This window comes from Catharus ustulatus, chromosome 5, assembly GCF_009819885.2.
Source record: "Catharus ustulatus isolate bCatUst1 chromosome 5, bCatUst1.pri.v2, whole genome shotgun sequence".
Taxonomy (NCBI): Eukaryota; Metazoa; Chordata; class Aves; order Passeriformes; family Turdidae; genus Catharus; species Catharus ustulatus.
In genome coordinates, this window is record NC_046225.1 from 2,182,813 (window position 1) to 2,199,264 (window position 16,452).

General features: G+C 43.5%; 1 protein-coding gene across 17 annotated transcripts in view; it reads right to left on the reverse strand.

Moving 5' to 3' along the window:
* Window positions 1-6,359: 6,359 nt before the first annotated feature.
* Window positions 6,360-16,452, reverse strand: part of CAMK2D (calcium/calmodulin dependent protein kinase II delta) — a 116,163-nt gene continuing 106,070 nt past the window's right edge. For 11 of the 17 annotated variants that reach the window (XM_042779319.1, XM_042779317.1, XM_042779321.1 and 8 more), the window contains 4 exons: window positions 13,978-14,053; window positions 13,300-13,394; window positions 12,495-12,726; window positions 6,360-8,979 (listed from right to left, as the gene is read on the reverse strand). In XM_042779319.1, the coding sequence (XP_042635253.1) occupies window positions 8,973-8,979; window positions 12,495-12,726; window positions 13,300-13,394; window positions 13,978-14,053 (410 nt within the window). In that variant the 3' untranslated portion in view covers window positions 6,360-8,972. Of the gene's footprint in view, window positions 8,980-12,490; window positions 12,727-13,299; window positions 13,395-13,977; window positions 14,054-16,452 lie in introns of those variants that run through there. The other 6 variants (XM_033061166.1, XM_033061167.1, XM_033061165.1 and 3 more) reach the window with 3 other exon arrangements.

The following is a 16,452-nucleotide window of genomic DNA, read 5'->3' on the forward strand; positions in this document are numbered from 1 at the left end:
TTTTTCTTTTTTTTTTCTTTGCCTTTCTGTGTTTGTACAAACACAATACAGTGCTAATATTTTGCAGCTGTCTCACCTTTGAACTGCTGACCGATGCAGGAAGCCAGGTTTAGCTAATATAACTAACCAGTGACATCCAGACCTCCCAGAGTATTTCTGCTCTGTGAGGAGCAGCGGTGTGGTTGCTGCCCTCAATTCGAGTATTGCCCTCAGAACAGTGTGATGTGCCTTTTATCAGATTTGGGAAGTGCTGCAGAGTTCCACCTGCTAGGGGGGATGTGAATCTGGCTTTTCAGAGGGAGCTCACCTGAGGCTAATGCTGGGCAGCAAGCAAGCAGAGACTCTGAGCTCTCCTTATAATTCTGGCCGTAAATCCTTCACAGGCAGCCTGCCTGCATTCAGGGAAGGAAGCCCACCCTTGGACCTAGAAACACCCCCGTCATCCATTAACTTTGTGGTCTTGGGCAAATTACACACTGCCAGGATTTAAGGCTGAAAGCAGGGAGGTGATGCAGTGACACTGTAAGGAGTAATTAGTTAATGCTTTTAAAAGGCTCCCAGTCAAACACCAGGGCACGGCAACACCGCCCCCGGCAGCACTGCCTATTGCTCCAGGTGCTGGCTTCGTCCTGGGAACGGGTCTCACATAAAAGGGAGACACCAAAGAGAAGTGGAAAAAAAAAAAAGCAAGATGGGGGAGTAGAGTTTGAGACATACAACTAAATGATTGATTCCCAGGAGTGGCACAGGTTTTCAATGAGATAAATGCCACCTGGTAAGAATCTCAGGGTTTCACGTGGGAGGAAGGGATAAGGTTAGGAAGAGAAGGAAGGTAGGGCAGGAGCATCCGAACCGAGGAGCGTGGAGCAGCAGAGGGGTGTTTTGACAGAGCAGTGAAAGGATGTAATGGAAGAGAAGCCTCCACCTGGCATCTCCTCTTGCCACCAAAATGTTTGGATCTTTGTGCCAGCTACTCCTCCTCAGAGATGAGTAGCGTGAGCTGCTGAGACCTCTTAATGAAAACTGTACTCCTCATCCCCCGGCTCTTCCACTCTCCCAAACATCCCCCTTACATCCTTTTGGCAGGCAGTGTAAGACTCGTGGGATGTAAAGTAGCTCTGCCTTGTCATGTGTGAAAAGCTGGTCTTAACAAGGAAGCTGTTTATAGAAAGGTGTCAGTGTGGTGAGACACAAATACTGAGATCCCCATTCAGCTACAGAGGAGAGAATAAACGCTCTCAGTGCGCCTCAGGATCCCAACCCTGGAAACGCACCGCGAAGGAGGAATCAGCAAAGCACTGGGGCCTTTTAAACCTCAGTTTTTCTATCTGTTCACATACTGAAATCCTCAAACACATCCATTTGTTTAAGAAAAGAGGCTTGTAATGCTTTTTGCTCTCAGCTTTGCGTGCATTAGTCCTGAGCATTTTTTAGCCTTTGGGGCACCTTCGCTTGACAGATGTGCGGGGAAAGGGATCCTTCCTGCTGTTGTCAGGCAGATTTTGAACATTTCAAAAAAATTGCATCCAAACAAAAATTAGATCCTTCCCTACTCTTCTTTTTTTTTTTTTTTTTTTTCCCCAGTGAAAAAACGGGACAAAAACTGTCTCAGATATTCACTCAGTAGTTATGGCACTGACCTTGCACAAGGAACTCAAGCTCAGATTCCTGGCCTGAAGGTAAAAGAGCAAAACCTCCTACTTGTGTCTCCCAGATCCCGGTCAGTGGATCTAAATCTGGGCCCTGAAATCAGCCTACTGCTGCTATGCTCATCTGGCTCCATCACAGAGAATTTAACTAGTTATACACAGGGCTTGGTCCCAACAGGAGACTAAAACTGTGCCTCCAAAATGATGTGCCAACATCCTCTCAGATGCTGCAAAGTAGTTAATATTCCCAGGTTCTTCAAAATACTTACATGGAGCACATTTAAGTCTCTAAGAGAAGATAATTTTGTTCATTGTCACAGAACCCTTGAATTCATACGTTCTCCAGGATGCAGAGAGATGATGTGAATATTACCAACACAAAGAATAGCAAGCAAGGTCTGGAAATGGGAATTGCTGCATCAGTCACAAATGCATGGATCTACACCACATGCTCCAGGCAGCCCAAGGCCATCCAGGGGATCAGAAAACAAATCCTGCAAACAGAAGACTGGCCAGTCTTTTACTACCAGTCCCTCTTACTGTGTGTGCAAGTGCTCTACTGTATCCAAAACCCTGTTTAGAATAACTTTTCAGTAAGATTAGATTTATCTTTGATTAGGTGTGTCTTTGAAAGGTCATGGAGAACAGGAGGAATGGAGGAGAGCCAATGTCACCCCAGCCTTCCAAAAGGGCAGGACAGGCCAGCAGGCTGTGCTCCAATTCAGCCAGACCTGAACAGGCTGGAGAGGAACTCAGGGAAGCTCAACAAAATCAAGTGTGGGGTTCTGCAGCTCAGGCAGAATAACCACATGCACCCATGCAGGCAAGGGCCTGACCTGCTGGGAAGGGACTCTCTGGAGGACAGAGCTGTCCAGAGAGGCTGTGCAGTATCCTCTGGAGATGTTCACCTCTACCTGGACACCACCCTGTGCAACCTGCTCTGGGTCAATCTGCTTTTAGTAGGGGGTTGGACTAGACAAGTCCCTTCTAACCCCAAACATTCTGTTAGTTTGTGGTTTAAGGAATGCTCTCTGGGGGGGGGGGGGGGGGTTCCACAAGGAGGCTGCTGGGAGAGAAGACTGCTAAACTGTCAATTATTCACCTAGAACATATATTACCTGTGACTAATCTCCTTTCCAACCAATTCCCAAATTACTTTAATAAACCATCTTTCTCATTTACCAAATTACATTACTTAAAAGTATCTACTTCTGATCAAAGCCAAAAGAACACCCATATGACAATGCAAATGTCCATAAGGTTAAATTCCACAAGCCTTCCTGTGTTGGTGGGGGATTGATTTGAACTACTGGAAAAAGAAATGTGCACCTTTACAACTTCTGATTGTCTGTCTTGGCTGGGTGATCCAGTGGCTGGATGATTTAGGATTTTGATAACATAATGGGATATAAACAACACTTTTCAAACATACTTACTCGTTGTGTTTCTTTGGGATTTTTTGCTTTGTAAAGACTTGCTTGGAGTTGAGGCATCCACTTGAGAAACTTCATTCTTTGATGAAGGTTTTCCTTAACTCTATTTGCTACAATGAACAAGGCAGGCAAATTTTGGCACGGCCCCGCTTTTGTGCTTAACTGTCTAGAAAGTTTTGTTCAGAAAAAAACCCCAGAAATCACCACTTTTACTTAGGGAGTAGATGTTCAGGTGTGCTTTTGGTCTGAGGAACTTACCCAAATACCTTAAACTGAACTCTTGCTTTGTGCTCTGGAACTTACCTCTCCTTGGTGCACAGGACATGGCAACAGCTCTGTATGTTTAATTCAGTTGATGTCTTGCTCTAACATGACAGCGGTGAGTGCTTGGGAGCACTCTCTTCTCCATCCCTACTAAAGGTCTGATCTGTGTTTAGGTGCCAATGTTGAGCAATGCCTTTATCAAACGAGCTGTGTTGCTCTCAAAGGCAGCTCTTACCTCTACTCTCAGGCTGGCTGTTGCTAGCAGGGTCCCTTGGTGCTACTGAAGGTCCCGTGAGTGTCACCGCCCCGGGCAGCTGTCCTCTCTGAGAGCCAGCCCCGGATGCCTCAGCAGGGTGGGAAAAGGAGTGGCCCGAGAGCTGAGCAGTCTCCTCTTCCCCAGGGCCGTTCTGTTTGCTATGAGCTCTCTCCCAGTGCAGTGGGCTGTGTATTAGTGAATTAATACTCCCCTCTCCCCTGCACCAGCTCCTGGGAATTACCTGACAGTTCCAGACACTGCTGTCAGTCTTGCCCTGACATGGAACAGCACCTTTCCATTATGGGCTGACTCAAGAGGATAGCAGAACTGTAAGGCCCTGGGCTGGAGTAAGGTGTGTCAGATTCCTGATAAATGTTGTGCTGCAATGTAACTTTGCAGAGGGTTGCTGGGCACACTCAGCCATTGCTATTTTAAGGAAGCTACCCTGTCTCAACTACTTGTCACATTTAATCATTTAACTTTGTTAAATGTCACTGTGATGAAAAAGGTTATAAGGGCCTAATTCCCAATTAGTCCCTAAGATGGTCACAGCCCTGCAGCTGGGTTCTGGCAACAGGTAGACATTTCTGTAACAGAAATACTGTTCTTCCATCTCTTTGCCTTGGAAATCCTGTTTTCTATCAGCTTGTATATTTTTTCTCACTGATTTTCTTTTCCCCACACTCTGATTAAATGTTCTCCTCTTCCCCAAACTTACTGTCTGCAGTGCCTTTGGCTTGGGCTGGATCAGGACAACAGCAGGCTGGAACAGGCAGCCCTGGCATTCCCCTTCTGCAGCATGTGATCACACAGAATTCCTGCCTCCTCCTCCTTCCACATGCACGCTGCCTTGGAAGCGGATCCTGCAACCTGTACCTGGCTCAGCCACAGGGATCTGTGCTAGAGAGGGAGGGGAAGGGAAGGAGGACTGGCTAGGCTGCAGAATTACTAAGTGTCCCCTTTTGTGAAGATCCAAACCCCCCCATACTCCTGTACAGGGCTGTCAGCCCATGGCTCTCCCTGCAGGAACCAGGGCTTTAGCAGTTGGACCTCGCAGCACTGAACTCCAGCTCACCCACAGCTTTTACCAATAAGCTCTAAGGAAGAAAGAAGCTGAAACTCCTGAAGCAATTTGGATCAATTCCTCAAAGACTACAGTTAATTTTTTGACTAATAGTGTTTTCTTATGATGGGTTATGTATAAAGTATGACTGCACAAATTTAAGAAGAAAGAAAAGCCCTGAGAAGCATGAAGTAATTCTGTTTTCTGAGAGAACAGCTCAAGGAGATGATAAATTACCTAGCATTAATAACTCACTGAAGAAACTGTAAAGTTAATCCTAGACACAATGAACTCTGGATTTAATACACAGCCCTAGAAGATGTTACTTTTCTTCAATGTGTCCTGGGAGGCCATTTTTAGAAACAAAATAAATCTGATTACTTCAGGTATATGTACAGGGTATATCAAGACCCACAAAATGGTAATTTTCTGGCCCTGAAATACTGTGTTCCTTACTCACATTAAAAAGTGAATAACTGAAAGCTCTGGGTTCCCTTCTGCTCAGAACAAACAGCCTCTTCTCGTGCACCCCTAAATAGAAAACAGAATTACAAAGCCACCAGGAGGCAGCAGATTAAAATATTTGTGCTATAAAAGAATAACCATTAAAAAACCCCAAACCAACCCCCAAACCCTGCCCCTCTCCCAAACCTTCCATCTGATATGGGGGAAATGTGTTCTCCCAGCCCTCTGCTGATCATTTTGCTTTATCCACTGATCTCTCTTCTCTGCATACCTGAAATCAGTAGCAAATCCACTGCTATCAAACAGCTTCATGCAGGAGCATGGTTAAAATGGAAATCAAAATGATTTCTGGAATAGCTCTCACTGGAAAAAAATGAGCAAAAAAAGTAAGTAAAAGTGATATGACAAAACACAGGCCTCCCAACAGACTAAACCGCTTTTGCCCCTTCTGGGGTTTACTGAAAAATTCCAACCCCCTGGGCTCTCTCCTGACTACCTTTTTTTGTTTACAAGATGCCACCCAAGAAGAAGTCCTGGAATTGTGACCAACCCAGGACAGGCTCTGGCTTCCTGCCACACCAATGCCACTGCTCCAGCTACGCTGGCCTGGCCCTTGTCCAGCTCTGCATTCCCTGACCAGGAAATCTGCAAGTTGTTTCCTCTCCTTCAGCCTTCTTTTCTGCTGGTAGGAAAGATTGTCCTCAGCTGCAGCTCAGCATGGTTTAAGAGAGCCTGAAATCACCACAGACATATATGTAAGCTTTTAAACTGCTACAGTATTTTAAATCCTAATTATTTATAGATGTAAATGCAGTTAATATTTCTATGTATGTTTTTATATCACTACATATATTTTTATGGTACTACATCGCATACAATAACTGCTCCTACATAGTCTTGTGTTACAGGCTGAGCATATATATATATGAAACACAGCAAGGCAGCAACAGAAATGCTGGAACTACCTAAAACATTTCTAAATTTCCTACAAGCACAAGGTATGTGTACAGTGCACCAACAAAGCTGAGCACGAGCATCGTGCAATCGGGCCCGGGAAAGGCACTTTGGAACCAACCCAAGGACAAACCACAACACCAAACACTTGTATTTTCAAACCCAAAATCCAGCTCCTAAGAAAGTGCATCTGTGCCTCTGGTGTCTCAATTGAAACAGACACTACACATTATCCATTGCAAAGATCACTGGGAAATTAAAACACAAGCACAATGTCAGCAGAAATCACAAATTTATTAATCCTTAAATATATCAATCATTTACCATTATGGCAAGAAATATGTACACTGTGTCCCATGGTAAACTGCAGTGTTCCAAAATGACAGAAGTGTATAATTCAGTTGTGGTGGAGAGAACAAATCACAATTTCCTTACGTCTTGGTGTGGAAGACAAACTTGGTCTACAGTAATACGCCAACACCACATGCTATGTTAGAAGTATAAAAAAAACACCCTACACCTAATTCGTTAATTTTAAATACAGTTATGCCACTTATAGCCGCTTCACCAAAAAAAAAAAAAAAAAAAGAAAAAAAAGAAAAAAGAAAAAAGAAAAAAAAAAAAGAAAAGCAATTAATGAGAAAAAAAATGAGGCCATTACTTTTTTTTTCACAGATCCCATTGGCAGGTTAATATGGCTCAACACATTTATTGTAGATGCTTACTTTAAATATATATTGTTTAAAATCATGTAGTAATTATCAGAGAAGCTTAAGTCCATCTACCATACATCCACTAGTAACAACATCAACATGTTTAAGAACTGCTTCTGATTAGTAATCAACACAGAAAGGTGAAATGATACGAATTAGGAAGCTTTCCCATTTTAAAAAGTTCCGGCTGCCGAGTTGTAAATTTTGGACGGCTAAAAAGGACACTGACTGATACCATGCACTGTACAGCGCTGCGGGGAGCAGGAGCCTGCTGCCAACAGAACCCCAGGGACAGCCCAGCCTGGGCTTGCCTGCAACAGGGGACGGGAAGAAACTGAAATTCTTGCAAGGGTGTATTTTTACAGCAACATGAGGGAAGGAAAACCAGTCCCTGTTGCAAAGTTCTGCACTGCCAGCACAGCGTTCCTCCCTCGGCCTGCAGCCGGGACAAACCTGGCAGGATCACCGCGGGGACTGCCGGCCTCGACCCCGAACGCTGCCAGGGGAGCTTGAGGAACCAAGAGTGCATTGAGGGGAAGAGGGGGAGACACAAACCTGTGGTAAAGTGTTAGGGTCCCACGGAAAACCGGTGTCTCCGTAATTCATTTCCAGAGAAGCAACAGCAGCAGTGTAATGTAAGTAAACTCTTCATACTTAGCTTTAAGGCCTAATATTTCTCGAGTATATTATCCACACAACTGGTCTATACATTAACCCACATATTATATTTTTTAAAGCCTCCTTAAAAAATTTACAGTACATCCTAAAAGCGATAAAAATCTTTTCCTTTCCTTCCATTTTAATCCTCAAAAACTGCCTTGCAATTATCACTTAGTTCCTTACAATTTTTAATTTTGCTTAATCATCCAACAGAACCTTTCAGTTAAGCAAAACAAGAAAGCGAAAAGGACTCAAAAGGAAAACGGAAGCTGCTGACTCCCCAGAATACTGACAGTTAATTCTGGAGTGGCCAAGCCAGCAAATCAGGAGATTCTTCCAGTTTACACAGACTAATAAACTAAGAAGGCTGCAGCTGGTCCAAAGCCAAGATATTAACACTTCCACATTTATCAGCGATTTTGTCCATCTACAATAAAAATCTGCTTTACAGTAACGGAGCTGCCAGCAGAAATCCTAACCATTCCTACCAGAACCAAAGCAAAATCCTGGGGCTCGGGAATAAGGGAGGAGTCAAAAAACAGTTCTTAAAAAAAGAAGGTAAAATATAAGTTTCCTTTTTTTTCTTTCTTTTTTTTTTTTTTTAATAAACATGATAGATTTTAAAGTCGTCTGTCAAAACTTGGCATAAATGGAGCAAGTGACAAATGTATTGTGTCTACTGCTGTCCATCCGATACCTCTTTTTGTCTTTTACGCCTTGTTATTCTCTATTTGCATGAAACATCACCTTCATTGAAATGTTAACAGTGTACAGATGGAATATACAGCAACGTGGTGCATCACAAATGTGTTACATGAAGAACCTTCACAACTTCATGCACTCAGAAACATGCATGAAGAGAACGGGATGGCCAAGATGGTAATCAACCAGGTGCGTTGGGTACAGAAAATGCAAGAGCGGCACCGCTGATATTTTTAGCTAGGAAGAAGGAGAAAAAAACAAACAGATTTCCATTACTCAGGTAACATCACCACCAGATAACAACACATGCTCAAGTGTTAGCCAACGCTATTGAAAAAAAAAACCACCTTGTTGAGATCACTTAACATGATACTGGGGAAATAACAAGGGAAAAAACCTCCACTCAGGCAAGGCATTCTTTTATTTCTCAAACCACTCTACAGACATTTTCCATCTTTATAAGATGCCAGAGAGGCTGTTAAAATAAAAAAGGAAACTGAGGCAGGAAGCCTAAGTGCCTTGAGGGATTGCTTAAGGGAGAGAGGGCGGAATTCAGCCGCAAATCTCCGGGTGTAACTTAACGTCCTCAGCATGGACACTGCAGGCACTGCCATGGACTGAGGCTCTTGTACAAAGACTGGACCAAGTGATAAGGAAGAATCAGGCGTCATTCACATGCAAGACATGCCAGAGCCGAATGCAGAGAGAGAAGGAAGGGGAAGTATGGAAGCAAGTACGGAGCTAACTGGGGTGCAGCATGGTGAGTATTACCGTAGCATCTAGGGGCTGGAGCCGTGGCGGGATCCCTCTGCGCTAGGCACTGCACAAACACAGAACAAACTCTTTACTCGGCATTCCTGCTCTCTGGCACTGCGCTTATCAAAGTACAAGAAGGTGTAAGCTGTGATCAGGGAGGGAGCACAAGCCTCACTGAGGCTGAAGTTAGGTTAGGGAGTCACTTTCAGGCCCAGCAGCCCTTTAACTGCCCAAACTGGGCAGGAGCACTCTCTGAGGACAAGCAGACACAGCCCTGCAGAAACACATTTGCACTGGTCCCTAAGAACACAGGTCCAGAGAACAATTTCCTACCATCACTCCTATCACTCACAGAGAAACAACGCACGAGACAGAAACCCAAGCTTGCCTCATCTCCCTCACAGCAAAAATATGAATAATTTTTTTTTATAAACTAAATACATATTTGTCCTCATATCCTTTTTCAAATAGGATTGGGAAAGAAACAAATAATGATTCTGCCACAAAGAAACATTTTGTTACACCTATAGTTACCAAAGAGCTCCACTCTATCCTTAGATTTATGCACACTCTTTCCCACAGTCCTGAAAACAAGGAAGTACTGTGCCTGCAGCAACTGATTTAACACCATCTAGGATACTGTGTCTGCAGAAGCACATCACAGCAATAAACCTTCTTGCAACTTTATTAGGTTTGAAATTCATCTTCAGATACGATGTGTAAAATACTTTTTTATGATGGAAATGCCATTGTTAGCTACTGTGTATTCGTAATAGCTAAATAAGTAGCTGCAGTCTGTATGCATTTCAAATAAAGGATGGATAAACCAGAACAATATGTTAATGAAGTTTCTTCTCTAGTTTTCCAAAATGGACTTATCACTGCTCTGACTGGGAAAAGTAAAGGTGAAATTTGAGATGGTGTAAAAATGTTCAGGATGAGTTATAGGTGATTCTAGCTTGGTGCTACATGGGAATCTCCAAGTCAGACTTAGGAAGAGAGGGAATAAAGAAAAATGACAATGTTTGTGCTGAAAGGGGAGCTATCAGCCCAGAGGAGACTCACTAGTCCTGAGCACAAGCAGCAGGACTGATCTCATGTAGCACACTGACACTTAGGTGGAAGGCACTATAAAAAGAAAAGAAAACAGGAGCATTGTGCAAGGAGAACCAAATAACCTTGACGTCTGGGTAGTCCAAAAATATTACATGGAATAATAGGAAGTTCAAAGCTCTGTAGAAGTTTCTATGTGCTCACTGGTTGAAAACGAGAGTTGAGGATAAAGAGGAGGCTGTCTCAGATGCACTGCACATGAGAGAAGTGCAAAAACCGTGCCAGAATACAGCAGGGAAAAGAAAGACATTGGGGAATTAAATTAAGTCCTGACCACAACTGGACAGATCATTTCAGAAGAAGCCAAACTAATGGAAAGGCAAACCTCAAACAAAAAAAAGACAGTAAGGAGATAAGGTAATAGGAAAATGGAGATCCTACCAGACAAAGCCATCTGAGGTAGTGCTGGCTGTTTACTACAGAAGTAGAAGGCAGGAATGATTTGATCAGCCTCCCTACAAACTGGTTCATGGCTGCACACCTAACCAGCAGAGGAGAACAAAGATAACATAGAAGAACCAAGGATACACTCAAGATGACTAAATTTTACACTAGAAAGTAAGGCTCCTAACCATCAGACCAATGCTACTTTGGAACAGTGCTAGAAGCAAGTCCAAAAACCTCCTCTGAATTCAAGATGAGAGCTGGCTATGGGATTTATGTGATATTGTTGCCAGTGCTACACATGTAGGGCTATGTTGCTAACTCAGGGAATCTCTCCTTAAGCCTCAGTACAGCTCTAAGGCTGCTCTGTGACCCCTTAAGCTTGGACACCCTGCACAATCCTGAAATCTCCTCTGTCTGACGCCATAGGCTCAAAACATACCAATACAGAAACCGCCCTGCAACCTCAAAAAAATTACTCCATGGTGATTTTTCCTCTCCTTCCACCCCTGCAAGTCCCAGAAATCCTTCTTTATTAGAGAGCACAAGCAGCTGCCAAGAACCTCCTGTGGTACCTTCCAAAAAGAGGTGAAAAAAAACCAGAGGAAAAGATTAAACAATTCTCTAGTCCAATTCATGTCATTGTGCTGTAAACACTGACTGTTCAGGGCACAATGGGCCAGGTGAGCCTGCTTCACTTGGGCTTTCTGGCTCTACACACACCCAGCTCAGATCCTTTGACAAACATCCTTGATGAAAACCTCCAAGATTTACCTAACACTGCATTTCAAGGAAGCATAACTGCTCTTTGAATATTATCTGTTGAAACACTGGCAGTGCAGCTGGAATGTGAGAAACAAAGGACAACATGGCTTCTGTTCCCACATTTTGAAACAAAACACTTATCATTAAGTAATAAAATTTCTTTTTTCCTAAATTAAAAGAAATACAAAATCATCACCATGCAAGTTTAACACTTCATTCTACCTTATTTCTTACTTCATCAAGTATTATTTCATATAAGAGAACAGTGTTGCAAGAAGTAAAATACAAGACATGATGAAGTTCAAAGGATGAAATCTAAGCCCTTACCATCCATGTCAGCAAATTCAGCCACTCTCCACATTAAGACACCTGACAAAAATGGAATTGTATCCTATAAAGAGGGCTCACAACTGAGTAAAGCCAGGCCTGGACCAGTGCTGCCTATTTGGGAAACCACAAGTCAGTGAGTTTTGGGCTTGTGGGCAGAGGCTGTTGAGGAAGAGAAGCCAATGGTCTGAGCAGAACCTCTTGCACAAGCCATGACGCTCTATCCTGTTACTGCAACCCTGAATGTGCTGTCATTAACCCTGGTGACAATGTGGCTCAAGGAACTTGGTCACCACCTGACCTGGTGGTGGCAGGGCCTGGATGAACAGCAGAGAGAAAGGGTGATGGGAGAGACGTGAGGCTGTTCCACGGCGATGTCAGAACTGTCTGACAGGGAATACTCAGCAGTTATGCAAGGACAGCATGGGGAAAGAGATAAGAATGTGACAGGTACTGGGATGGCTCAATTTACAAGGCAAGTGTGCAAACTGCCTCAAACCCAGCTTGCAGTGAACACACCTAGGCCTGAGAAAGTAGAGTGGCTGAAAATCACACTGAATATTAATCAAACTTCCAGTTTTTCCCAATAGTGACACTTTTTTACTTTAAACTTTCTGGTCAGCTCTCACAGCTCCATGTATCCTACTGCTTTTTATTTTCCAGGTTTTCCAGCAATTCTATTCCATGTTTTCTAATCCTGTTTTGTGTGACTTCTATCCAGCTTTCTCTACATTAAAACACTTTGCTGCTCTTCAGGCTGTCAGTTCAGGGAGCGAGTTGGATCGGTGGGCATCACAGTAGAAAACAACAACCAAAAAAGCGCATTATTTTAGAAATCTTCACACAAATACTATGCACATTGGTGGATAACTAACAGCCACAAAAAATGACACTACCAGAGGACGGCTCGCAGTTTTTAAGGCCCAAAGCAGCTACTGGACTATGTGGTGTGCCTAGGAGGTGTGAGCTGGTGCTGGGGCTGTTCCTTACTTGATGGGTACGGTGGGCGAGCCCGAGCGGTGGAAGTGCACGTTCTGCCACTTGCCGTCGCGCCGGTGCCACACGCGCGTCTCCTCGGACTGCATAGTCTTTGGCATGCCGCTGCCGTCCATGTACTGCGTCAGGCGGATGTACGCGATGCACGCCGCGTCCTCGCCCACCAGGTGCACGTGCGGGTTCAGGATGATCGTGTGGATGGGCTTGGTGTTAGCCTTGGACAGAGCTACGAGAGAGACACAGGGTACACACGGGAGAAATCACACTTGCTCTGGCTAAGCCAAAAGAACTCACACCAACCCATTTTGCACACAAGTCTCAGGCTTAGCAGATACAAACTCATCATGAATGATAATCACACCCAGCAACTAAAATACTTTGTAGAATGAGCACAGTCACTTATTACATGCTATTAAATAAGTAAATTTGTTTAAACCATGTACATACATAGATTAAATAAAGTAGAGGGCACCACCTGGAGTTTCCCAACATTTCAGTTTGACTGTTACATCTAATCACATTTGTATCTAGTATTTTCAGTTAAAGTAATTCAGCTCTTAACTCAATCATTATTTCTAGTTCCAAATATCTGAAACTCTCCTCTGCCCTCTGAGGTGCCCTCTGATATGTGAACGAGCAGAACAGAAGCAGACTAAACACCTATAGTAGAAGTCTGAAATAAACAGTACTCCTTTCCCCTGCCCAAGTCATTTAACTCCCAAACCACAAAGTTCACTAGACAAGAGACACACAGTCACAGGAACAGATGAAGACTTGGAGATGAAAAGGGAGTATTAACCATTTTCGAAGTAAAACCGGTGGAAGTCCATCCCTTCTACCAGATTACCCAAAGCTTCAGGTTCAAAAGACGTAAGGCCTGGGTCACAGATTTTTCTATGGAAAAGAGGAAATTCTGCAATGAGCATATGTGGTTAAGAGATTAAAACTTTGGAGAGATCATTTTTAATTGCTTCTTTCATTCCTATTGAACATTTCACCTACTCATGCCATCACACTGGAAACAAGCAGAACCTAACATGAGGAGAAGGCATGGAGTTCTGGTTCCAGCTCAATGAATAAATAACTTTAAATGGATGCATTTCATATAAATGGTGTTTTGACCCAAAACAACCCCACAACTCAGTGTTATTACAAGTAGGAATTTTTACTTGTGATGGTGAAAACTGTGGCTGTGCAATGCAAGGGATATTTTTTATGCCTCACATTATGTAAGTAAGATTTAAATATTTTCTTCTAACTACACTGGAGTTATACTAGCAGTGTCTCTGAAACTGGCCATGTGTTAAGCCAGGGCAAAGCCGCCATGCACATATCTTGTGTTTTGTGGGGGCATCTGGGAAGGCATTTCAAGGGTACCTCACTCCAAGCACAGGCACTCACACATAAACATGCATATTACCACAGACAGTGTCAAACACCCCAGCTCTCCTCATTCCCTCCTAGAGGAGGTGCTTACGTGTAAGCTTCAAAGTCCCCGTTGTTGATGGCTTCAATCAACTGCTCGGTCACCTTGATGATCTCCTGCTTACGAGCTGGGGAGAGATACAAACCCAACCTTACAGACGAAGGCAAAGTGCAAGGTGACAGCTGACAGGTATTCTGCCACTCCCCAGCTGGCACAACAACCATCTCTTCCTTTCTACAACCAGAGGACATGATGTTACATTGCTGCTTTACACTCATTTGCCTTCAGTGCACTCCTGTATCCACAAGGAAATTAAACACATGTCAAGATCAATCCACTTCCCTATCGCATTTCTAATTATCTTTCCTTCACTGAAGGATCTGCTGTTTAAAAAGCAAAACCAACCAAGTCCCAGCTCTAAACTTCAAACTCAACGAAGGTAGTTGCTGTTTTACAGCCACTGTGGCTGCAGTAGCTCTCTTGTGCAAGTAACAGTTGTAAATCCCCAGCACACTCCCACACATGGATCTGACCATTAACACAAACATGCCTGGAATGTTAAAACCAAAAGTACCAAGAGAGACCACATTGCTTTTCAAAAGAGAATGCTGGGGAGCACACAGAAAAAGTAACTTTTTTTTTTTTGCTGTGCTCAAAATTGGCACTGTGGTGTCAGCCTTTTCCTAACCTTTTCCTAAATGCACGCCTAGAGCATTCAGGCAAAAAGGACCAGAGGAAAAATGTGATGGTGAAAAAATGGATATAAAGGTCTAGCAAGGTTTTTTGTGAGCAGCTCTTCACTGTTAGCACTATGGCTAAGAGCACTTCAAGTATGAATTGCCTTATTTTTCACAAGGGCTGTGGAAAGAACAAAGACTTTTAATGAAGACAGCAGCGATGTCTCCATTATCGCTGGTTTAAATAACATGGGCCAGACTGTGTGGACACTGCACAGCATTGCTAGCACCAGCCAAGTGGTGGGATGGCTGAGCCAGAAATAATGGTGCAGTCTTACAGAAGGCTGGCTAAAAGAAATCCAGAACCAGCAGACCTCATGCAGTGAGGAAATTACCAGTTCTGCATGCAACATCTCACATACATACAGCTGAGCTAAAGGATTTGATTAAATAACCCAGTAACACATCTCAGTCAGAGATGAGGAAATTACAGAACATTAAATCAGACAGTGGGAAATGAGGTAAAAATCTCTGATCAGTTGCTACATAATCATGAACTCATGTCAGTGGATAACAATATCAGCAATTAATATGTCTACAACAGTACCGTGGTTTCCACACGAGAGGCACAAAACCACACGGACACATAATTTACTGTCACTGGCTCAAGACAACTGGCAATATTCCTTTCTTCACTGACATCATTCATGCCTTTGCTGAGTTCTACCACAGTACCTTTGAAGTTGAGATACATAAGATATAATTCCACATCAACCCCAGAAGGGAGACATTGAACCGTGCTGCCAAACTGCTGGTTTTCCTGGTTTTAGTCCCAAAATTAAATTGCAGTGGAACATATGTTTTCATCATGAAGCTTTCTGACAGAAGCCACTGTAGTATTACATAATGTGGTTCCAGCAAAGTTTCTCTGGGCTGTACTAACATGCAGGAGAGCTGTGTCTGCAGATGCATCCATGGGATGTGAAACACATCCATCAGGAAGCTCTAGAGGCCAGCAAAGGAGATTACAGCACTTCCCACTGGTTCCAATCAATCACCATCCAACTCCAGCACTGGTGTCAGCACTTGTGGAAAAGACTTCACAGTCCCCAGTGCAGACTGTCAGGAACAGGATGATGTTGCCAAATCATCTGCCTTTGAACTCAGTCCTCAATTCTTCCACAAAATTACTAGCACTACGTGAAACTATGGAAGCCACTATGCTACTCTCACCTTTCAGTGACACACAATTACACACATATTAGAAAATGACATTTCTTCCCATTTAGTGATCTGATACAGTTTCACTGGCAGTGAGCCAAAGGGAGAGGTGGGGCTCCAGAACTGATTTATCCTGTGCAAAACTCCTTAGCTTCTTTCTCACCCTTAGACAATACAAGAACAAGGCAGTGTGAAATAACAGCAGACATCAAAGACTAATTCAAATACTCAGGAGCCACTGTGATTTTACACAAACCTCCTCCTCATTGTTTTTAGCTTTTACACCTTCTCATGTGGCTATTTGTGAGGGTGCAGGGGGCCAGACTACAAATAGAGACCAAATGAGCAGAGGTTTAACCTGAAAGGAAGGAAGGAAGAGAAAGGAGATGGCAGAACTGAAATACAAGCAGCAGAAAACTGGAAGGAGACTGGGAAGCAGCAGAAGGAAAATACAGCTGTAACTTGGTGGCCATGTGCATCCAGTCAAATCCTGGCACTTACCCTTAGTGCAAAGGATGAAATAATGAGGGTGATGGAGATAAACTAAGGTGAAATGTTACTGATAGGAACAGTGTCCTGCTACTGCATCTGACAGAAATAATTGGCAGTTCTTAGAGTGGCAAATAAC